At 43.3% G+C, this 24883-nt stretch overlaps 1 protein-coding gene across 1 annotated transcript in view; it reads left to right on the top strand.

Annotated features, from left to right (window-relative positions):
• snx29 (sorting nexin 29) overlaps positions 1 to 24883 on the top strand; it is a 121726-nt gene that overhangs the window by 84416 nt on the left and 12427 nt on the right. Inside the window, exon 19 of the mRNA XM_041963129.1 lies at positions 14335 to 14475. Within this exon, the coding sequence (XP_041819063.1) occupies positions 14335 to 14475 (141 nt within the window). The remainder of the gene's footprint in view (positions 1 to 14334; positions 14476 to 24883) is intronic.

The raw sequence follows: 24883 nt of genomic DNA on the forward strand, positions 1-24883 counted from the left end.
CCATGTGGAACTAATGATAGGATATTCCAACTATCCAGTTAAATCAAATCTGTTATTTGGCACTGAATGACATGCTTTCAATTATATAATACAGACTAATTATCAACATTAATATTCGGGGAAGACAGTCACCCTTTTAGCATGCTTATTATGGGAGCAGTGAGGTATCTGGAAAATGGATGGGGACGCACATGGATAATGTTGTACCTGTTAAACGTCAGCATGTTGGAATTGTCATTGTCGACAGTTAGGATTCAAACCTTTAGTACAGTACAGCCCCACAGAGCAGTTAATGAGGCTGGAGACTTGAGCTGCATCTTTCGGCGGTGGTACTGACTAAAGTTTGGTATCTACAGTCTTGAGTTAAAGAATTGTCATGCCTTTTGGTCAGTTTCTTAAAGGCAACACAAGCCCATGAGATTTGTCATTGTGTCAGTGCAGTTCCTCACATGAAACCCGTCATCAGGGGTTGACTTGGACTTTGGATGCATTCTGTAACTCTTCATAGTTTTAAAGGTCCAGAGTGTGCGCAAAAGGCATTAGAGCCAGGGTTTGGTTTGTGGCGGTGCAACATGAGTGACTCTGTGGACGAGGACCTGCTCTGTTTGCAGATATAAAGTTAAAATATGTGTTTTCATGTGTTTGTACACTCATGAAAACATACTCACAAATATTCGATTCCATTTCTGCCATATTGTACCAATAGATCTGCCTGAATGTCACACACTGGACTTAAAGGTCAGCAAAGTTTTTTTGACTTCATCATACCTCAGGAGGACGTGAGTTTAGTGGTGAGGCCAGTGAGCTTGAAGTTCTGCGGTAGTCACCGAAGTTCATCTCACATTCATATACAGCATAACAGCCCCTGACTCTGAATCAAGCTACTTGGCTCAGGGTGTTTTACATGTCTTGTCAGACACTCGGGGGTTGCCCTGCTGAGAAACTCACTGCTGTGCTGCTGTCTGATGGGAGCTTTCAGGTCGTTGATTACTAGGTGTCATACCTGTGGTGCTGCCGCGGCGGGAGGGATATGCTCTTTGTATAGCTGCTGACGCTCCGGAGCTATGATAAAGTTTTGTTGTTTGCTAACAAAGAAGAGACAAATATAATTGTGATCGCTTGTTGAGCGATCTGTAGTCGTACACTCTGATTGGGCCTCTGAATAATTTCAAGTGAAGTGTAGGATGAACTCCTGGTAAACACGGTGTCACTCTGCTGAATTAGGGCAGTGTTAACAAAACAGTGAGAAACATCCTCATGCCTCAGTGCACAGCCGAAGACGGAGCAGCTGCACAGGGAGCTTTAAAAGACCTGATTAGTGTCTACTTAACCTCTCCAAGCACACACACACACACACTGCTAACATGCCAGTGATGCTGGGGCAGAATGAAATAGAAAAGTTTCACCTTTCACAACTTTTAATGACTTCTAGAACGCGCAAACCAACAAATAATCACAGATAAGCCACCTTCATCATTTTATTTAATGTTTCAGCTGGTAATGGAGCCAAAGTAAATATTATGTTCAGAGTTTAGGCCCAACAAAGTCGGTATGTTTACTGCCCCTTTCATGGATTTGGCCCCTCATCTGTCTTATCTTTGCTTTTTTTTTTAACCCCTCCATGTCTTTGCCCTCTCTCCCACCCCTTTGTCAATCTTTGATCTTCTCTGCTGCTTCTGATGAGGAGTTCTGGGGCAGAATGGGTGTGAGCCTCCCACTTCCACAGCGGTTCGACAACAACAGTGAATCACATATTTGTCTGCACACCACTTCCCAGATGAGACAAACACCAGCACTTGGTCTTTTTTTTCTCCCTCTTTCTCTCCTCTGTGGATAAATGAGGCAGCGTTCACTGTAAAAACCTATTTTGTTCAAATCTACTTGCGCATCCATCCCTGCATGCACACACGAACAAACACAGACAAACATCTGAGTATCAAGCACCAATGGGATGCAGTGTGAATGAAGAGTATGTATATTACAGCATATACAAATACGGCAGTGTCGAGAACCTCTGATCCTTTACTCCCTGGCTGTTTTACATATACATTTAATAGATGCACTGTATGTGCATATATTCCTGATGAGCAATTCTCTTTGATCAGCAAAAAGCTGAGCCTATGATTTCCTTACAAAGTCAGGGGTTAACTGCAAACTTTTCACTATTTTAATTGTGCTAATTAGGCCGGATAATGTCCACTTTTCTCTCTGTCATTCTCTCCCGCTCTCTGTCCTTCACACCTCTGCTCTCTTTCTATAGAGCAGCACTTCGTTAAAGAGACACTGTGGGTAAAAAGCACACGTGTGCGCTGAATTTTTTAAAAGTACCTTTCTATTATCTTTCCTGCATATGCTTGTCTTCATGCATAGTACAATACCTTTAACTGTAGCTGTTTGTGTACTCTGACAGAGAGCGATAGAGGGTCCCAATTAATAGCAGTTACATAAACCATCTTCCTCTTCCCTGTGCCTCCCAAAGCCTTTAATATGCACCATATGAAACCACATAAATCAGCCACTCAATGAATAATTGAGACGTCCTCGCTGACACTCTTTTAGAAGTGTGCACCGCTGCCTGCACTGGTCCACCATCCCCCAGAGAAATGCAATGTGGGAAATGTGTTAGCACCTTTAATTTCGATATTAGCCGCTGGGTATAGCCGGGTGAGCCTGGGAGACTTGTGGCTGCCGAGGCGGCAAGCTTTCCATTCAGACCTGCCCGGTTTCACTCCAATTAGCTCGAGGCTCCGACCACACGATGATGAGATGATACATCCATATGTATTACTGTGAACTTTGAGTGCGTGCGTGTCGCAGTGTTGCATTCCAAGACAGATAGATGTTCTGTGTTTTTGACGCTTGTAACGCTGATGGTCTTGTGCGCTGTCACGCACGCACAGGGCTGTGAGTGTGTGCGGACTCGCATGTGAGCGATTACGGTTATGATAATGGCTGTAGCTGACAGAGGGAGATAACTATTATGTTGATGATGGTAATGATGAATGTTTTACAATGACGATGATGATAATTACAATTGTTGTCTTCGTCTTACTTCCATCAGTCATAGATTAAACACCCTCGGGAAGGCATGGAGGCTGCTTTCACTGCTGCACACTGCGGCACGGGCGCCGTGTCAACTTCGAGCATCAGCGTAATTTACATTGCATTTCCATTTTAGCCACTTAAGTCAGTGCTCTTATCCAGAGTGATCCACAATGGGGAGGTTGCGGTTTAGTGTCTTGTTCAATGGCACTTCAGCAAGATGCATAGCTGTTGATGGATATGCGTTGGCAGTGGCAGGGCTCAAAACTGTGGCCTTTTGGCTGAAGGGGAAAGGACAGGATTAAAGCAACGCCTGTACAGTATAATGAATATAATACAATAAAACTTCAGTGAACACTACCTATTTAATAGAGCCTAAATGTTACAAATTTAAATGAGTGTTGTCTGTGTGTGCAGTGTGCATTAGCTTTGCGAGACTGGTGATCTGCACAACGTGTCGCCCGCTGTGAGCTAGGATAGACTTCAGCCCCCCACGACCCTGCACATGAGAGCTGGGCGTACTTCGGCCCTGCCCTATCCCAAGCATGAAATAAAACTTTGGTATTTGAATAATGTAATTTGGATTTGGTATAAAGAATAAATGCTACATACACCTCACAATGCACCTGTACAAAAACACCAGCACATAAAATGACCATGTGGTGGAAACAGCACCTCTCTGACACAGTCGCACGAGATTGTGCAGGTGTTGATTTCATTGTGCACCCTCACTATATGACTATAAGCCACTTTGTTTTGGTATGAAGCCCTGAATCCCTAAACAGTCCATCATCTGGAGTAATGGCATCGGGTCCGGGGGATATTTTTTTTATTTTGCTGCAGCATGCCTCAGACCTGTTTATTGAGTCGAGTTTTCACTCTGCTGATAAGCGCTGCGGTTTGTTTCATCATGCTGCATCTTTTTGTCCCCCATGCCCATCCTCTGGATTTTAACCCTGCTTAGCATAGCAAAGAACCACTGAGCTGTGTGGGCTCGGGAAGGGCGCTCAGCAGTCAGAGCGGATGTGAAGTCCCGCTGTGTCACTTCATCAGCGAGCTGCCCTCCAATAAAAACTTCAAAGGTGTGTCGTTAGCAGATGGAAATGGGATGTGAGGGGTGGGGTGGGGACTTCGCTCTCTGCCCCCCCCCCCTCACTATGGGGATGGGGTGGCAGAATCAGGATTTGGCTGGTGATGGCGTTGTCCCTTCGAGGGAGTCAGGAAGGAATGTGATGATCTCTGCTTTCGCCTCAAGACATCTGATTAGATCTTGGGCTGGAACATAATTTGTCTGTCTGCCTCACCTCACCTCCCCTCCCCTCCCCAGGCTCTCTGCTCCCCCTCCCTTGTTAGCCCCAATTTATATTTACAAATTTGGTTTGTGTCTCTAATTGTCTGCCTCTCCCCCTCATGCTTCATTTTCCCCATCACTCCACGTCCCCCCTCCCCTCTTTCTTTCAGTCACATTCAGGTCTGCTTTGCTCTGCATCCTCCGCTCCCCGCCCTTACCCTCAATCATTTGCTCACTGCTTCCTTACTACTCTCAAAGCCAATTTTCAGGACTTGTCAGTGACTCATTCATTCACATGAAAGAGGGGAGAGGGAAAGAGTCTCCTACCGTGACTGAGTTTTTAGTCAAGTGTTTAAGGAAGGACACACAAAGAGGAGGAGTGAGAGGGAGGGAGCTGACAGGACAAGGGAGTGGGAGATGAAGAGAACAGAATAAGGGAAGCAGTCGTGATGAAGGATGGAGATAAGAGCTGCGGCTTGTCCTGTTTTCCCCCGCTGTGGCGTCAGATAGTTTTTCCAAGGTAGCCTCCAACTTAGACGTTGAGTGCTCATATCTGGTTACCACCCGCGGGTCTTTAAGAACTTGTGCTGAGTGATAAAAAGCTTACAGTGTCTGGTGTGTTGATGGCTGTTCTGTATGAGGGAAAGAGGGAGAAAGCCAGGGAAAAAGAATGAGCTATCCGACGGGCTTTCAAAGCTGTATTTTACATTGTTGGGATTCGATCTTTGTCTGGTATGAGAGGTTAGCATCTTGGCGTTTTGGAGCTGAGTGTGTTCTTACTGCCAGCACAGACCTTTCTCTATATATCTGTTATTCTCACTGTGACTGGAGTACCATAACATCAAGTCCCACTGCAAATTCTGGAGTTGCCGACAATAATGCTGGCTAATGGGTGAACATAGCGGAGGATTTAGCAGGAAAAGAGCCACTATTTTCCTCAGGAGTCGGTGGAAACCAAAACAGAACTAAAAGTAAATATTGGACATATTACATATATTGATACATATATTGACGTCATTTTCCACGAGGTGTTTGCATTATTTTTTGGTCTGTAAGCATTTTAAATAAGGCAACTGTTTATTCGTTCTGACAGTGCTGCAGATGTGCATGCAGTCTGCCTCCCAGCACCATTCTTTAAAAAAACAAAACAAAACCTCAGTTTCAACAAAATCCTATCTGTCTAAAGCACCGGTATGCACTCAGGGATTGGTAGCAGGTGCAGTTTTGTTTGCTGAGTGATGTGACATTTTCCTCAATTCAAACAGTGTAATAGAAAACAGAACATTTTAATAATAGTTCCCTTTCACATTTAAGGGTTGTTTTTGACAGGGATAGTTAAAGCTGGGTGTGTGGAATGGATGCGACACAGAAGGGATCTATTGATGCGTGCGCCACGTATTCCCAGCTCTAGGAAGATTATCACAATATACAGGAGACGGCTTGCTGAATAACATGTAGTGAAAATGTGTTTCCTTCTTCTCTTTGGTCAGTACAAAGTTGAGAGGTGTAACTCTTTATTTGCCGGCGACTTCTTCTGGGTGCATTTTCTTGCTGTAGGAGAAGAAGTCAAGGGTAAGGTAATTGATGCTGCAGCTTTGAGGGAAGACCTTCTTTTCCACCTCTGCATTTAAGAGCTCACCTCTACCTCATAAACCTCCAGCACCCTCCCCCCAGCAGAGATAGAGGGTGGAGGACACACTAAAGGTGAATGCCTTTATTTTATCTGCCAAAATAAATATCTCATCCTTTATCGGTAGGCGGGGGAGTGGAAGGTGGAGCTTGCTCGGACCAGTGGAAGGGTATGATTCACCTTATAAAGAGCCTTATATTCCCTGCAGCTCCACTGGATCGACAAAGTTAATCAAAAAGAGAAAGCAATCGTTTGTGGTGTTTGGTGTAGCGGTTTTGTATCTTTAATCCGCTTCCAGACAGCAACAGAACAAGTTTGGATTATTCAGGTTCAAGTGTCGCTCATCGCTTCATCTTGCTGCCAAAATGATGCTCGAAGTCGTTGTGCTTGTCAAGTTCTTTGCGGACCCAGTCACTCAATCAGTTGTTAATTTCCACGTTTAAGCATTCATATAATTTAAAAGCAAGCACAGTCATCAAACGATGTTTTATTTTCTGTCCACCCCGCCTCCATTCCCTCCTCCTCCTCTTCACTCAAGTCTAACTGTAGTTGCCCCTTGTCTTGGATGTCTTTAGTTCCTCCTCCTCCTCTCCACACTTCCAACAACACTGTTCCACCTCCCTCCTCCTCCTCCTTGTCTCATCCTCATCTGCATCCACTGGCTCCTCACACTGTCTAATTCTGTAGCATGTCAGGAGCAGCACGGCTCTAAAATAAACATCCTTACTGCAGTCAAGGTAGTAATCACCCTTTCTCTTTTTTTCCTCTGCCTTTGTCTCCCAGGTCTTCTGTTTTTGTAGATTTCGCTCACAGTTTGCCTCATCATAGGGTTTTTTTTCTTTATTGCTCTTCACAATCAATTTCTTGATTGATCGTGATATTTTTGGTGCTCAGTACAGCAGATCAGTGATGGACATGAGTTAATCGGCTATTCTGTTAGAAACGGTGAAATGTTGACGCAATGATGACACTAGATGTCCGAGCATTACCAAACTTATTACAATTCATCCTTTCAAGAACTTGAATCTCTGTCAAATTTCATAATAATCCATCCAATAAAACATTTTACTAAAAACTGCATATGTCAACCTCATGGTGGCGCAACAGGAAAATCTATCCTCTGGATGGCAAAAATGTCGGTGCTAAATTTCATAGTAATCAATCAAGCAGTTGCTGAGATATATCAGTCTGGACCAAAGTGGTGGGTGGAGTGACTAACATGATGAACCCTAGAGATGTGCCGCTAGCGTGACAAGGATGCACACACACATGCATTTCCTTTCCTGCGGTCCTTAGCTGCCGTCCCCTCTCTCCAAACCTCCAAATGGATTCTATTTTCTGCCGAAGTAGGCAAAATGTTTGGCCTGTAACGATCTGTGAAGAGGGAGGGGGATGACATGATGCTCTGCCGGCGTTGCGTTGGTTTGACTTGGCTCACTGTCGTCTTTCGCTCACTCGTTTTCCTTCTCTTACTAAAACACATACATGCACACCTTTAAAGACATCCTGGTACCTTTAACAAGGCTTTTCTCTTCCATTTGCTTCCCTCTTTACTAATTGTTTGTTTCATGGGTTCAAATCATAGCCTCGTGACAAAAACCTACTTGTTTCTATCTGTAATTTCTGGTCTCATCAACACCTCAACAGAACATGTTGGAACAGGTCATGGATTTGGATTCAAATGGAAACACAGTTTTCCCCACCGTAGTAACTCCTACAGTTAGCCTGCCTGAAACAACAGAGCGGGGTCTTCTCAGAGAGATACAGCAGGGAGAAAGACATCATTATCATCTGCACTTCCTGCAAATTTCAGCTGTGGCTCACGACTACACCTAGTTCCACCTGCTCGCTGGAATACCCTGAGGCTAAAGATCCACCTGAATGTCAAGCAAAGCAAAAGCTGCAATTATCCGTTCACAGGCTTCCTGTTTGAGATCTTGGTTTCTGAAGTTATTTCACTGTACGCAAGTACTCTTCTTCCCCGAGGAAGATGTCACACTGTGTCTGTTACCCTGGATAAGATCCTCCTCAGCTTCATGTGGGTTTCTACCAGGTGCTGGAGTGTTTTCACACATGCAGTTTGTTACTTTGGATCATGCATGATGTGTGGATGTCTACCTTAGACCAGCTTGCAGTTGCTGGGGTGTCTGCTAATGGCGGTATTAATAAATAAATGAAAGCATGTTCTTCCTTTTTTACATCTGGAAAACACAGAGCACTGCTTTTATTATATAGCGTCACTGTCCGGGAACATTCAGTGTCATTTGATGACTGTCACAGTCCTCTATGTGCATATAGATATTGAGCCTCAGCTAAAAGTTAGGATCCTGCTCTCTGCTCAACGACGTTCTGTCTTAAATGTCACCACTGATCTATAGGAATTAATTCAGCTGACTGAAGTGAGCGTCTAAAAAAAGCTCAGCATTAATCTTCGAAGACACAACAGAGAACAAAGAAGAGTTTCTGTGATGAAAGTGATGACAGTCCACTTCAAAAGTGCAGATGTGGAACGTTTCATGTTGCAGTTTGAAGTTTGAAAGAGCCACTCGTAATGAACGCATTTGTTCTTCACTGGCACGTACAAGTTATTTAAGAGGACTTTTGCATTGGATTTTCTGGTACTCAGACTACAAATGAAAATCAGGAGTGGCTCCGCCTTCCTTCACAGGACGGAAAACACTTGTTTGACTTAGAAATGGTAATCTGAGTGTCCAAAAATCACCTGAAAAAGGCTGACAAAAACAAACTTAATGCGAAATTAATGTTCTGTTTGCTATATTGTCACCGTGGCCTACAATTTACTACACTTTGGCACTGAGTCTTTATGCAGGACGCTGTCCAGGGGAAACATCCTCCATTGCTGCACCCATCAGTGCAAGGTCACCTTCTCTGTGATCTATCGTCCATCTCCGTGACTGTCACATCCCACTGTGCCATCTTCCGTTTAAGTCACGGACCAGCCACTTTGCTTCTCACAGTAAGGAGCTGCTCTGATGGCAGCAGTATTATATACATTTTCTAATTGTGACTTGTCCCTGAACATGATTACCAACACAACTAAATTAATTTTGTTTTCGTCTGCTGATTTCTGACAAAAGGATTTCCGCGGTGTGAAATTCCTCCGTCACTCTCGGGTGACACCTTTGTGAATGACACTTGCCCACAAAACGGGGAGGATTAGCTGATCAGATCACGTGAAGTGTACCTCCTCACAAACAGGTGACGTTCTTCAAATGTTAATGAGCAGCTACGAGAGTTTGGTGAACGTGACTTGAAACGTGTTGTTTTATTCCAGTCTTATTTCCGCGGATTCCTCCTAAGACAGGGAGGAGGGAGCTTGTTTCTACACTCCTTTTCCTGCAATGATGTTATGTATCACAGAGTGGGAAATCCATCGTGCAGGAGGAAGAGACGACTCTCTGCACCTACCGTAGTCTCAATAGACAGAAAAATGTAATGCAGTTACTGTGTGAGAAATTGTAGTGTTATGACTGTGGAGCAGCACATGCTCTTTTTCTTTGCCTTTCACGTAGCTTGGCCTGAAGCTGAATGCATTGAGTTTACAGTAGGTGAGTCAATCTTGTGGGAAAAGTTGGTATGCAGAAGAAGTGAATTACAGCATTTCCCTGTTTGAAAACAAAACTTGTCCCAGCATCATGAATTGCTGATGCCTCAGTCACCAACAGTGGATTTTCCTCCCTATGTCGACTCACTGAGGTTATATTTTCATCACTCCTATTATTATGCTTTCTCAGATATCCTCATAAGTCATTTAAATAATGACAATAGGACTGTGTCCGTCACAGTCGAGCTTTCAACAATAGCCAAAACCCATCAACCCTTTTCCACGAGGTCCCTCTGAACCGTGATTAGAGACTCCGTCCCCGTTTGAAGACGGCTTTTATTAGAGATATCAAAGCTCAAATATTCAAGGATGCTGCAGTTTGGACGTTGCCAAGATTTTTGTCCGAGATAACGAAGGACTATTTGTGATTATTAAGGAGGAGGGAGCTGGTAGCTGCGTGCAGAGGCTAATGCGTTGCCATAAATAAGTACGCCAATGAGACGGAGTAAAGTGGATTAAGCTCGCTGTGCTAATGCTGCCATATGTGTGGAGCCATTTGATGTCTGAGAAACTACAGACACTATGGGGCTTATTCTATCATCACATCTTTGCTAATACAGCATCTTGATATGTATTGAGTCCCAAGAGGCTACATTTGGCTATATAACATGTTGTGCATGCAGTAAGGACATGGCACCATATGCACCTGCTGCTGTCTGGTCTTTGAAACCGGCTGTACAGTATGTTAATTATGGATTATGCAGAATCATGATGAGGATAGTTCATTTCTGGCTCCAGATCAATCTTACTTCAGGACGTGTTGCTGAAATGTCATTTTTAGGTCTGTGAAGGACTCTTCCAAACAGCTGCTTTTTTTAGCATGCAGCATGAGGTCAAACATTAAATATATTGTCTTTGTACTGGTTTCAATTGAGATACGTCAAAAAAGATGAGCATGTTCTGTTTTACTTATGTTTTTACACAGCGTCCCAACTTTTTTGGAATCAGAGTCGTAGATTAAACTGCATTAATATGTGTGGAAAGGTTATTCGTCATGCTCGTGAGGGCTTTATGTTCAGCGGGGTATTTCAGCACACCATATGAATATTTAAAACAGCACAGCACACAACACAGACCTCGCTTTCCTCAGTTGAGCATTAGTGTAGGGACTATATCATGAAGTGTGCAGCCCTTGACTTAATGCTGCAGTAATTGTGCAGTGTGGTCTTCACTTCCCCTTTAAACGTGGCCTGTTCTGAAGGTGCAGTATCACAGTGCTTTTTTTTTTTTTTTCAACATGCTTTTGCACAGAAATTTAGCACTTGTGACAAGGTCGGGCTAAAGTTGTGAGTTATGAAATGTTGATCCAGTTGATATGTGAAAAAAGTGTCTACCTGTAGGTGCCAAACTCACTACATCGATTCTTATCTTCGTGCTTGCAAGAACTACAGAATAAAGCCAAAGAAGCTGCGATTTCATCCTGAAAAAGGCGTGACGGCCCAGTTTAGTCAGAAAGAGCTAGAAGAGGGCATACACACACGCACACACGCACACACGCATGCAACCAGACCGAGGTCTTCTTCAAGTCCTTCTCTTAACTTGCAGAAAAGAAGTTGATGAAAACTTAGACGTGCTTCTGTAGGTCAGACATAAAGTGCTGAGATGACAAGTCTGCAGTCCATTAGCGGCCTTGTCTGCTCCCATCTTGTCAACCGCTGCTGTCATTTACTTCTCTCCTTTAGTGCAGCTGCTCTTCATCCAAGTTACTGTATATCAGGGGTTTTTCAAAGTTGGTCAGCCGCACCACAATAACACCTGCACCTCTCACATCAGTTCTGTTTTACATCAGAAATTTTAGTCCCCCTGAGCGTATTATTCTCTATTCTGTGATTATACTGTGGATAAAGAGAGGGTTAACTTATACAAGTCTGAGAGAAGCAAGCATAGGAAAAAAAACATCATGGTATTCTTTCTCACCTCCCACTTACTCAGTAGATGTCCATTTAAATGATGGTTCATGCTTTTTAGATCATTTATTCGACTATACAGTGAAGTTTCTGATGTTTTTTTTTTTAACGTTAACGATGTCTAGACGTCCGTCACTTATGCTGAAATATTATTAACAACGAGACATTTAGGACAGCTAACAAAGCTTCGGCTGTCACTCTCCGCTTAATGGCTGTCCAAAATGTCATGTTTGCCGTGTAGCTTAGATTGCACATGGCGAGGAAAGATCACCAAGTAAAGAAGCAGTCACATCAAGAGAAACAAACAAAAAAAAGACCTCATTATTCGCTTGCTCCTTTGTCCATCAAAATGTCTTTGAGGTTGACGTGAACACAAAATGTAGCAGAGTTCCTGCATTTCCTCCATTAAATTGCCTTTCAAGACGTGTAAGTCAAGTGCCTTATAGCCATGTAGTGACAGTCACAGCCCCAAGTGCCTTTATGTGAAACCAGTCGTAATACGCGCTGTAGAGTGGTAGCTTCTTTTTTAGCCATGCTAGCAGCTCTGGCCTGTGTCCGTATACCGTTTATCTGGCTGGCAGAAGCGTTCTGTGAGAGACACAAACACTGCATGTGGGTTTTGTTTCTATGACAACAGTATCTTGACAATTTCTAACAAAGCTGAGCCCCGCCCTCGGTCAAACACAGAGAGGAGAGGACAGAGAAGCTAGCATCTTCCATTCCTTTCTTTTCTGCCTCTGTTTCGATTGCTTCTGTCCAACAGACGCATCTCAAAGCTCAGGACAGACAGACACGGCCAGAACAAGCTCATCCTCTATTTTCGTGGTTACCAGGGTGACAAGTCCCGCCCCATCTAATATACGATTGGTTGCCTGAAGAGGAAGGACAGTGACGACACCAGTGCCTTTTTGAAAAGTTCAGGGATTTTCAACTAAAAGCGCTCACGCTTAAAAACGGGAGCACTCAGTGCACACAGAGGCGATAATTCTTTAAATGTGGTAATAACAACACACATTTTCAGGAGGTGCATTTGTTGTGCGCATCCCAAATCTCTTAAATTGCACCCGTGTTTCCCTCACGTATGTCTGTTCCATGCAAGGAAATGAGAGATTTTTAGAGAGGAGACATCCTTTCCTCTGAAGCGTCACATAAAGTGACGTCTGTGTCTGATCACAGCTGGATCAGCTGTCAGTGGGCTTTAACTTTAAACGTGGGCTGTACTAATACGAGTAAAAGCACACAGTTATCAGTGCCAGAGCAGCAGCGATTTCTCTGTGTTAAACAAACACCTGCAAATCAATAACTACCTGCTTTCTGTATTTACACTGTGAACTGTGTGCACAGGAACCATTTCAACAGGCAGAATGCTTTTATATTATTTATTCATTATTTGCATCTGTATGTATTGATATTCTGAGTGTGAAATCATTATTTAATAACGCGGAATATGATTACGGCGTCTTTAGAACACTGGAAATCATTTATTAGGCTAAATGTTTCAGGGAAATTGAAATTATGTAACCCATCAACCTCACATGTAGCTGAATGAAAATGGTGATCAATGATGTAAAAAGTGTGCTGACTCTCCAACTCTGATTGAATTGTTTCCACGATGAAAGTTAATGAAGGAAATAACAGATCATGAAAAGAACAATCTTTCTCATAAATGAAGGAAATTGTTTGTGGGCCTTTTGCTGTTCTGACCTATAATTAACGAGTGTAACAGGATGGTGAATCAGAAAACAAATAAAATGCAAAACATGGGAGTGATACATGGTGGCAAAGAATGAAAGACGACAGCTTGAGAGAGAAGTTTTAAACCGTGATCACTTCCCGCACACCTGGCCAATCGCTGCGGAAACCGAGCGTGAACCAGTGGCGAGCAGCGCCGCAGCGTTCTGGTGCTCGCCTGTTGGTTCAGCAGCTGTTGCTGTGGTCTGTTAGGGTGACGCACTTCAGTCCATTCAATCCATTCCTGTTTCTCGACTTTTTGTGTTTCCTTTCTTGCCATTGATGGCAGAGCAGTAATGGCCATCATAGACGCTTTTAGGACAATACTGTATGTGTTGTGTATGGAAGGGATCATGCAGTTCAACATTATGGCACAGTTTCGACGTCCCTGCGTTTTTGTTCAGTTGATATTTGCCCGGCAGGGGGGAGCTATGCCGAGGTACATTTGGTCGATTTTTAGATCAATTTCTGTTTTCATATCTGAATCATGTCTGTATTTTTTCATGGCTGGGCATTTTGAAATTGAATTCTCAAAAGCAGTTCCCCTCCTGTTCACTACTGTGAAAATGGATCCCATCTCCCGCTCTTTTTCTCCCTCTCTCTCTTGTAAAAGGCTCATCTTTCCCCCTCTCTCTGCACTCTCCCTATCTTTCGTGAGTCTGAATAAAGCAGCTAATGGTGCATGGAAATGGTGGCAGCAAAGTCATGCCTATAGACAGACTCTTTCTCTGTCATGGGTTGCAGTATGTAAGTGAAAATACACATTTACAAGGATGAGAGGAAGTCATTCTTTCACACATCTCATTTATTTAGTGCATTATAAGGCACTGTCAGGATTTAATGACAGATAAAAAGAAAAAACAAAAAAAGGTTATTGCTTCTTCTTCAACAGCGTGCTTTTGTTTCATTTGTCCTGTAGAATATTTGATAGCCGAGTCCTGGTTTAGTCAGTCTCTCACAGGGGAAAAGCCTGTATGCTGTTATTGCAGTAAAGCAGCATACAGGTGTTCAACAGGTGTTACAAAATTGCAATTAAGTAAAGGCCATGCTGCTGCTGTTGATTGTCCTGATGATGATGATGATAATGATGTGTCTTACCTGTCCACAGGTGTACATCCGTATCCTCGACAACGAGTGGAATGTGTACAGGCGTTACACCGAGTTCAGGGAGCTCCACAACCACCTGAGGTCTCAGTTTCCGCAGGTGGACACCTTCAGCTTCCCACCCAAGAAAGCCATAGGGAACAAGGTGAGCTAAAAATAACCACAACCTGTGTGTGTGACGGACTGTTGGCCTTTCTCTGTGGCTCTGAAGTTTAAGTGGCTGATTGCCGGACCCTCCCCCTGCTGTTGCTACTGTATGCCTGTCAGTCTTTTGGTTTTTGTTTGCTAAATAACAACTGTTGCTGGCAGGTTATATTAGCTATAGGAAGCCGGTGTTAGGTCGTATGGAACTGACCTTTTAATGTTTCCAGCTGACTCTTAAATATGCACTCGATGGCTACATACATGGTACATTGTGCTGAAAGGCTAAAGCTACATGTCCCAGGAAAAAGTCATCCTCCTCATCAGTTGTTGATCCGCGCAGAAGGATATAAAGAAACAGGATTATTCTTGTATTGCAGTGCATCTGTTTGTGTTCGGCAGAACATTGTTTTGCGTAGCATTGGCTGGGGTTACTGAAGTGTAAACTTTCCTAAATCCAATAAAGAGAAGGACAAAGCTGGGAATGCTCTCTTACACTCATCTGCTTCCACACAGTGAGGAGAGACTACACTGTGCATGCAATAATGAGTGGGGCTTTTGAGTTAATGAAATACTTGGAAATACAGTAAAACTATACGTACAGTATTTAGCTAGTTAGCTTTCCATGCTAACATTTGCACATTATATGCTCTCTATTTACATGCAGCGTTTGCTTTGCTCCCATGTGCACCTGTTTGGCATGTGGAGCAATCCAACGCTTGACGAACTTGCCGTGCCTAGTCATGGTTGCAAAGCTCTGATTGGACAATCGCTGTCAGACTGGGTTAACCACAACTGTCAGCACTTTATCATTCCTTCTTTTTCGCCATCTTTTTCTATTTTGCTGACACGCACACAGCCAACCTCACTCTTAATCTACAGGGAACAATCGCTGCTCCAGGTCCACATAGCACACAGTGGCTCTCTAGTTACTAGAAGAACTCCCATCTGTCTCCCTCTCTTCCTCACCCCTCTCTACTCTGCCTCCTTTTCATCCTGTTCTCTCCTGTCTCCCTTTAACCGTTGGGCGATAATATGGCTCTGACCCCGATTCTCTGGCTAGTTGGATTTGACGCTGCCACAGCCAAAAGCTGTGGTCTGACTCCCCACCTTCAAAGACACTGCTCCTTCACGGCTAGAAACTGGACTGAGTTGCAGGGGCTGCAAATGTGAGAAGAGGCTGAGTGTGTATGTGACTGTGTGTGTCTGTGTGTGTGTGTCTGCATATGGGATCATGAGGAAGTGCAAGTGTCTGTCATAGGCCTAGACGGTCTGTGTCATTGTGTCCTGGAAAGCTCTCTGAAAGCCCATTACTCTGCAGGTTTGTGTGAATTATTGGTTTTCACCATCTCCAGGAAGCCAGCCATCACTGCAGAGAAAGCAGCCCTGTGACCACATTTTGAAGCACAGACACCTTACCTCACCCTTACTTTACACTTCCTGTAAAGTCTAGCAGGTATATCAGAGTAACTGGGTTGCACTGCGGAGACCTGTTGATCCATTTGTTTTCCATGTTCACACTAAAAACTGAAATGATCGACAGAACCTACAAACGATTGTTGCTCAGCATTGTCGCATGTGTCTCAAGTTTTTGTTTTCATATGTGAAACATATCAAAATGAGCAGAGGAAATTATGTCATGTTGCAAAAAGCTTGCATGCTGCAAATTTGGTGAAACTAAGCTGCAAGTCTTTGACCTTGAACATACATCATACTTCCATTGCTAGATCTTGTTTGCACTAGTGCTGTTCTGTCGTTAGTAGTTCTGTATTGTTTCATTGTCCACAAATTCACCAAGTCAAATTCCTTTTGCATCTCTTGAGGGTGATGCTGCAGTAACCATCTAAAGATCATTATTATTAAATTATAATTAAACATCATTCATGCATGTTACATCTCAGCAGCTTTCACTAAAGTACAGAGGTAGAGGAGAGCCTTTAGTACACCACAAACTAGTGGATATTATGAGATAAGTCCTTCGAGCTGTAAAATTAATTAAATTTGATAATTTCTGCACATTTATAAAATGAGCTGCTCTAGTAACAGAAGTTTTGGAGAAACTTGTCATCAAAAAACAGAGCTCAAGGCCTTCGGGCCAGACTGAAATGAAATGAGGGAGCAGGTGGAGGGCTTTATAGCTTAAAGATTTGATAAGTACCAGATTGGAGAAGTGTGTGTGCGTGTTTGTGTGTGTGTGTGTGTGTGCTAAACATGAATTTCTCGGTGAAAGCTGAAGCTGCACAACATAAAAGAGTAGTTATACTGTTTATGTGTGTGTGTTTAAGAGAGAGAGGCTCGGTATTGGCTGTGCGTGTCTCTGTGTGCACTATGTTTTTATATCTAAGAAGTGAGTCTTTGCAGCAGACAGTGTGTATTTTGTATGTCCCTGTGTGTTTATTGAGTGTGTGGTTCTCTTAGTAATCAGCAGGCCTGCCGCACCCGTTTCCCTGTTATTTCAATCCAGTCATTGTTTGTTTCTGGCTCTCGAGGAGTTCTTTGGATTGTCTGCTACCTTTTTCTCCCAGTGAAGCGGAGAGAAAGCTGGAATTTTAAGTAGGCCGAAGAGCAGCAAATGTTACTCTTGGTGTGGGGATGCACTGAAGTGAGAGAAATAAGCAGGGGGTTTAAATATTACTCATATGCAAAATATAAAGCAGGTGATTGACTTGCACAGTCAAGAACTGACCACTGTCTGACCATAAAACTCCCTGGTTGCCTGTCCGTGATCAGGATCCCTGTTCTGCTGCATTATCCTAAAAATGGGGGATTTATTAAAGATGGACTAATGCATACCCAAAAAATTTGTACTGTAACCTGTGTCATTGTTTCATTTAGACTCCAGTGTAGTCGTAGTAGCTGTATGGTAGAGCCATAACAACAGAAAATGTGTCACTGTCTAAAGTCTGGACTGCTTTCAACTAGCCACACAGGCATCACCCAGACCCAGACCTAGCATCAACCCATCTAACAGAATGGGTGACGATTGTGGCTAATGCTAACAAGGATGAGGATTTAAAAGTAGCCTTTTTTTAGTTTTCTCCTGCATTGTGACACTAATGGTCAAAAACTACACAAGACACTTTCAAGATTTAAGGTTTGCCTCCGTTTTTGATGTCTGCTCCCCTCCCCTCAAAACAACACATAAAGTGCAGCTACTGTCATTTCATACTCAATATATGTTGATATTTGATGAAAATTAGTTTATTACGGTAGTTCCAACCTTGTTTGACAGCTTCTGAAAACATGTAGTTGAAGTCTGTGACAAAAACCTGTGATGAAAGGTGCTGCTGTGTGCATCTTCACTCCTCGTCAGTCTGTTTTTTTCTGTCCTCCTGTCAGTTCGCGCCTCTTTCTATAGTTTTCTCATCTGTCTCTTGCTACTATCTGCCTCTCCGCCTCTTTCTCGCTTTCATCCATCGCAAAGTGACACTTTCGCTACAGTTTTGCAAATCCAAAGCTGACTTTGATACACACACGTACACATACATTAAACGCACACGGGGCCTCTCAGTATTATGTGTGGCTAATGATGGAGAAATGTTAATGTTAGGAATGGGTTACTCGGTGTGATGTGGGAGGAAGAGGCCTTCAAAAGCTTTTTAACAGCACCGTGAATATCTGCTCTGCTGCGGTTCGCCCTGCTCAGGATGAACCACACAAACTGTCAGTGGAGATCAGGTAGCAGGGGAAATGTGTGCGCACACACCCCATGCTAACTGTATTACATGCCAAGGACTCTCTCAGTTTCATCTCTCACACACACAACACACACACATACACTTCCCAAAATGATTGACTACTCAGAGAGAAACACAGCTGTAGATGTCAAAGAGCATCTGCTTCGCTGTGGATTTAAGTCATTAGAAAAGTTATGAAAAACGTGCACGTACCTGTAACATGCATCTAATCTACACACACACACACACACATTTTTGTGAGATTATCTGTGCTAACGCTTGACTGACTTATCATGCAGTTTGCATGCCAGTGTCCTGTGATTGGGCTGTTCAGCTAATCTCCTGCCTTGGTTGGTGTCAGGACTCATCACTAGTGCAACACAGGAAGGGAAGGTGAATCACAGAGGTGCACACCACACCTAACTCCAGCAGTCTATCATCGTAGAGTTTGTGTTGATGCAGCCTTTTGCTCTCTTCTTCTACTTGCCTGCAGTTTCCAGGTGAAGCTGCAGGGACATGAAACATGACCGACGATGTTCAGGAACAACTTGTTCTTGACTTCAGCTGATGTGGAGAATTGGAGCGGAGAACCATTTACTTTGTCCATGTTTATCCTGCTACTGCTTGAGTTTACACTGACACCTTATTTTAGTCAGTTTGGAATCAGCCAAATTTTACAAGACGCCAAATGAGTTTTTTTTTTTGCCGTGACTTGGATCCACGTTCTATAGACGAATCCTGGGTTGCAGTTGGAAGTAGACAAGCTGCCACACTACGGAGGCACCTCTCTTGTAAACCTGCATTTAACACTGTAATCTCTATAAAGAATTTCATTTGTGCTTTTGCAAAGAAATCTGTAAAAGACTTCCTGTAGAGCCAGTTAATGTTGAAGATATCATCAAAACTTAAACTTTTTTCAATGAAATTTGGTCCAGCAGCAATGGCGGCAGCGCCTAACAATGCAACACATTCAGTAAATCAGCAGTGGGATTGGTCTGTACCCCCTCCCACTCCTGGCTGCACATTCGTTATTTTGCTCCGATTAATCACATGATCAGTTGAGAGATTGAACACAAGGATTTGGTCACATGATGAATGTTTCTTTTTCTTTAAGCAGGTGACTTTTTTCTCTCCAGACTCGGCTCTCTGAAGCATTTCAAGTGTAATTTTCAGAACTTTGATGAATGCAGGCTCGTGCGGTAACTTTTATCCTGCTTTAATGAGGTCAGAGCGACGCACGGCTCACACGCTGCTCAATAATGTGAAAACTGCGATGGCATTTTGGAGAAGCTTCATCATTACATTTTTAATACGTACAACTCCAGGTTGAATTACGGGTTAAGTGAAGTTTGAAATTGTGTCGTTGACAGCGGAGAGACACACTCATTTATCTTCAGGATTAATGCGGGATAGATGCAGGACTAAAACATGGCATCAGAATAAAGAGTTAATTCAAAAACATTCAGGAAATGAAAAGTCTGCCATGTAAACATTCCCTCAGCTTTTTTTTTTAATAGTTTGACTCTGTCCGTCTGCTCACCTTGGTGTCTCTGAGAGATTACAGAGCAGGTTTGTACCGTGTGAAGCAGATCCCTTCATTAACATTGCTGAATACCTTAAGTTATCACTGTATAAGAGGCAGTCATGTAAATAGTGTTGAGGGAACCATCAATTGGATTTAGAGGAAAATTGGCTCATGTCACGACAGCCAGTGGCAGATCTGACCCCTGACGGTGTTTGCTGTGGTCCTGCGAGGCCTCGTCACCATCAAGACTTGGCCTGATTTGACTCATCGGCGCATCTGCGTCTCTCAGTCCTTCTAATGAGCTAATGAGACTCTCCCTCTCTGTGTCTCCAAGTGCTTCAGGCGAGACTGTCCAGCTGCGTAACTTAACAATGCAGATGATGTTAAACACACACATGCAGCTGCACACACGCACACACTGCCTGTGACAGCTTTTAACCAGCAGATTTGTCAGGGGCCTGGCCAGGCATGCAGGCTAAATGTTCCCGAGTCGCGCCTGTCAAATCCCGCCTGATGCAAACGCAGAGACAGTGAGGGGGCAGGACGATTACATCAAAGCCACATTGTTGTTAGACCCCCAGAGTCCAGCTGTCAGGTTTTCTCACTGGCCACACCTCATCCAGATTTTATGGCATTTGCCATCCCTTTCTCTTCTCCTCCCTCCATATCAGTTCCTCTCATTTGACCACTTGTATCACTGTCTTCCCTCATGCTCTTTCAAGTCACTCGCCTGCCTCGGGCTTTGATAAAAATCGCTTCATTTTCGTTATGGCTTTTATGTCCCTCTGTTTTTTCTTTCAAGGCTGCAGATGGAGTCGTTGTGGTTTTCTTTTCCCAGGAGCTACAAATGAAAAGAGAGACAAAATGTGAAAGACTTCTTAGGGGTAAATGCTGCTTCTTCCACGGTAGTGACCACTCTCACTCTCAGCAGTCATATAAGACTGTGCAGAAGATACTTTTATTTTATCAAGTCTTGACATCAACAGTTGCTGACCAATAAGATTTGTCATCAGTTTTAGCACATATTCTGCTTGTAAATGTAGCGCCCACCATGCTACTGAGCTGCATCGCTGTGATCTCGCTTGGTAGCAGCATGGCCACGACTGACCTATGTGTCTGTGTTCAGTATGAAGCTCCACTCCTGTGTACCTGTCTGTCCTGATTTCAGCCGTATCAAGTTACTGCTGATGTAAACCCAACACTGCTTCTCTTTCAAAGCATTCCACTGCAAACCAGTAAGAGGCTTTAATTATGAAGCAGCTACAGGAAAGTTAATACATTTACCACTCAGTCGAGCTTTGTAGGTGGTGCTATGAACATATCTAGTGCTAATGGGTCAGTGGATCAGTTTTAAATATTGCAGGGAGGAACAGTTTAAGCAGAAACAGTCACAATTAGCTGTTATATGAAGCGCTAAAGACAACATACTGCTTTTTTGCTAGACTTGTGTAGCTGAATCTGCCAACGTCATCACTTCCACTCTTGACTTTAGCCTCTGATTTATCTTTCAGTTTAAGGCCCAGTGTGTAGGCTTTAGTGGCATCTAGTGGTGAGGTTGCAGATTGCAACCAACTGAATACCCCTCGCCTCACCCCTCCCCTTTTAACTGTGTAGGAGAACCTACGGTGGCTGTGAAACTTGCCAAAAATGCGAAAGGTGTTTTCTAGAGTCAGTGTTTGGTTTGTCCGTTCTGGGCTACTGTAGAAACATGGCGGTGTAACATGGTGGACTCTGTGGAAGAGGACCAGCTCCCTCTGTAGATATAAACAGCTCAATCTAAGGTGATGGAAACACAACAATTCTTCTGTGATTCTACACTAATGAAAACATTAAGAATATTGTATTCAGTCTCTGCCAATAGATCCCCCTAAATCTTACACACGGGTCTCTAAGATGTGCATGCTGGATTTGATTGGTCTGGGACCTGCTTGTAGACTGTAAGATGATGGCTACCATGAGAGCAGAGGCTCTGCATTTGGGGAAATTTGTTTTCTTGCCTTCTGGCAGAGAGTTAGATGAGAAGATCAATAACAGTGATATCTGTCAGTCTACAGCCTGCACCCATTTAGCTCAGCTTAGAGCAAAAAAAAAGAGTAAAACAGCCAGCATGTGCAATGCTGACAAAATCCCCCTATCAGCACCTTTAAAGCTCACTAATTAACGCTCTTTTCTTCATCTCGTCCTTTTTTTGAAGGCAGAGAGCATGCTCGAGTGATCGTAACCCTCAGCCAATCATATGCTTAACTCATGTACAATTCTATAATATTTAAGCCCGTGCAGTAATGCCTCCTGAAACAGGATGACATTTACACAGGGGAGTAGAGACAAGGTGAAAACAGTGATTAAAATCAGTATTTGATGCTTCCCTAGATACCAGATATTTGCATAAATGGAATTTGCAACAATGCAATGGGACTTTCTGACTTTAATTGACTGTGCTCACACTAACATTATATAATTGTATAGAGTCCTGAAAGGTAATCATGGCAGAAAAAAATGGCACTTACACAACTACCACTTGCCCTCGGCGGTCGCCCCATCTACACATACAAAGAGAGAGAAAGAAGCACCAAGGTTGCCCTGATTAATTAATCAGAAACTACAAAGTGAATTATTAACCAGCCTTAGTATGTTGAGTTCACATATTATGCAATGTACATGTTTTGTGCTTTTAATTATGACAAGGAGACATTGTGGAGGTCTTGTATGAGGATTCCTGAATTGCCTGTGATGTTTTATGCATGGCCCGGGCCCGCGGTGTGGTGTGTGTTTAAACGCGGCGCTGAGAGAACAGGCTGTTCAGCCTCGCTGTGGTCCAGTGTGGGCTGACTTGGTGGAAAGCGTTGACCTTGTTTTGTTGCCAGCGTGTGCCAACGCTGTCCACTCTCATTTAAGTCGAGTGCACTGCAGGTTCAAACCAGCTCTTCAGGTTGATGTTCCTTTTTAAAGTGGTGACCAGGGAGGCTGCGTTTTTTTATTTTGACTAGCTGACAAACTTTTTGTTTTCCAGAAAATACCCACCGAGGGCCAGATTTACATACACGAAATGTTTGCCCGCAGTGTGCTTGTTAAGTGTCTGAATTGCCAAGACGGCAGCTTATTATGCAACCAGCAAGTTTGGCCTGGGACTTCCATTACATGGCATCCCTACATCCCTCCTGTCTGTCTCTCTCTGCGAAGAAATCAAAACAAAAAGGCACAACAGGAATATCACTGTAAACACAGTCATTTCAGAATTTCAAGCAGAATCGAAGACTCGGTCAAAAGCATTGATTTTCTGTTGGGAGAACAGAAAAGTGGTTGGTACCACAGGGTGTAGTTACTTTTACTTCTGAAAGTGTTTTTTGTTGCCAGGCAACATTTAGTTCTTGAGACATGCTATCAGGAGTTTGTTTTTTTATTTATTTTTTTTCCCTCCCCTGGAAATCAATGGTGTTAAGCTGGCAGCAAATTCACTGAGCAGTTGTGGAGACCCTAATACATATGTGACTACTCTGCTTCTCTTCCATTGACAGCTCCCTTTTCCTGCTTATCAGTTCTTGCTGAGAAGTGACATTTAGCTGTGGCATGTGTGTGTGTGTGTGTTTTCTGTTCGTGTGTGTGTGCTTGTGGAGGTAGTATATATACATCCAGTTCTCTTTCTGCCAGTACATGAGCATTTCATGATCCCATATCGAGGTACATTTCGTGCTCATAACCACAAGGCAAACATACGCTGCTGATCAGCATGCATATAGAAACGTCTTATCTAGCAAAGCCTTCGTCATCTGTCGGGACAGGACGAGAGGGAGGGAGAGGAGGAAACTAGGAAGGAGCGGTGTTGATACAGCTGGATGCAAGCAGACAGATGTAAGAGGACAGAATCAGCCTTGTACCTGCATCAGTATGCCACGCTGGTTTCTGCCCTCTCGTTCCTCTCTGCAAACAAGAGACAGCACCTGGCCCCTTCAGCCCTCCTCTCTGTCTCCACGAGAGGATGAATCTGTCATGATGTCCATTAGTGTTATTACTGCTCTGACATCCATGAAAGCAGCCAGGGTGTCCCTTATTGTGTTGACATGGCATGAAACCCACGCTGGCATGCACAGCCTAATCTGACACATCAGATTTCCGCTGTCCTGCCGCGTCTGTTTTACTCTGCAAGCAGCAGAGTTTAGTTATCCACTCCTACTAATCTAAACTTTCACGCTGATCGACGACTTGGGGTAACAGTGAACCTCTTATCTATCCCCCCATTTTGGCCACAGTATCTGCATATCATCTATCAAACCTTTGTTAGATTCACAGTGACAAAATGTGAATACACTGTACCATAAATGTGCAGCCAAAGGAAGCTCATGTGCCTCTGTAGAGTAAGTGTGGTTTGTGGAGATATCAAAATTCTTCTCACCACATTTTCCACCTGTTGTTACACACAAGCTTGACTTGAATACCCAGTAATCCACACATAGCCACTGACTCAGCACCAGGGCATCAGTGAAAGGGTTGATGAATAAGGTTGCATGCACTGAAGTTTGGTCGTTTGCCGACTTCCTTCCTCACTCTCTGATGAATCAGCTGGTGTTTCCAATGTTTCCACTGAAGTTATAGCAGCTAGAGGGGACAAAGGGGATGTGACACCATGGACAGGTCAACAAATGAAACGCACCTTTACCTTGAATAAGATTTAAAATAACTTACATACACAACTCACGAAAATATAAAACATACAGTAGGTCTAGTCATTTTAGAGATTTTAGTGTGAAAATCTTACTTTTTATGCCTTCAACCTAAAACTAGTGGGCTACTAGTTTTTTGTTTTTTTTTTTGATGCATGTTGGTATATTTCATCTGTTTTGTAGCTGCTCTGGATTGTGTTGTTTGCCTTGCTGCAAGTCAGTTTATAAATGAGGGCCAGTGCAGTTTTTAATTGAAACATATTTTAAAAAGCATTTCTTGTAGTAGAAGCGTAAATGGCACGGCTCCTGGGCAGGTAGCTTGTTGTTACCAATTTGTAAACCAGCAGTAATTTCATTGCACTCCTTGATTCATGTATTTGAGCCTACATCAGCCTTGTAGTACCAGTGCTTTAATTGTGAACAGTTATTTAACACAGTGGTTACTACACACAGTATTTTATTCCTCCTGGTTTCCGGTTGATGCAGGTCCTGCAGTCATTCAGATTTGATTCCTCTTGTATTATTTGTATTTAAAACAATTAAATTCACTTG

The sequence above is a fragment of the Chelmon rostratus genome, chromosome 21 (assembly GCF_017976325.1).
Source record: "Chelmon rostratus isolate fCheRos1 chromosome 21, fCheRos1.pri, whole genome shotgun sequence".
NCBI lineage: Eukaryota > Metazoa > Chordata > Actinopteri > Chaetodontiformes > Chaetodontidae > Chelmon > Chelmon rostratus.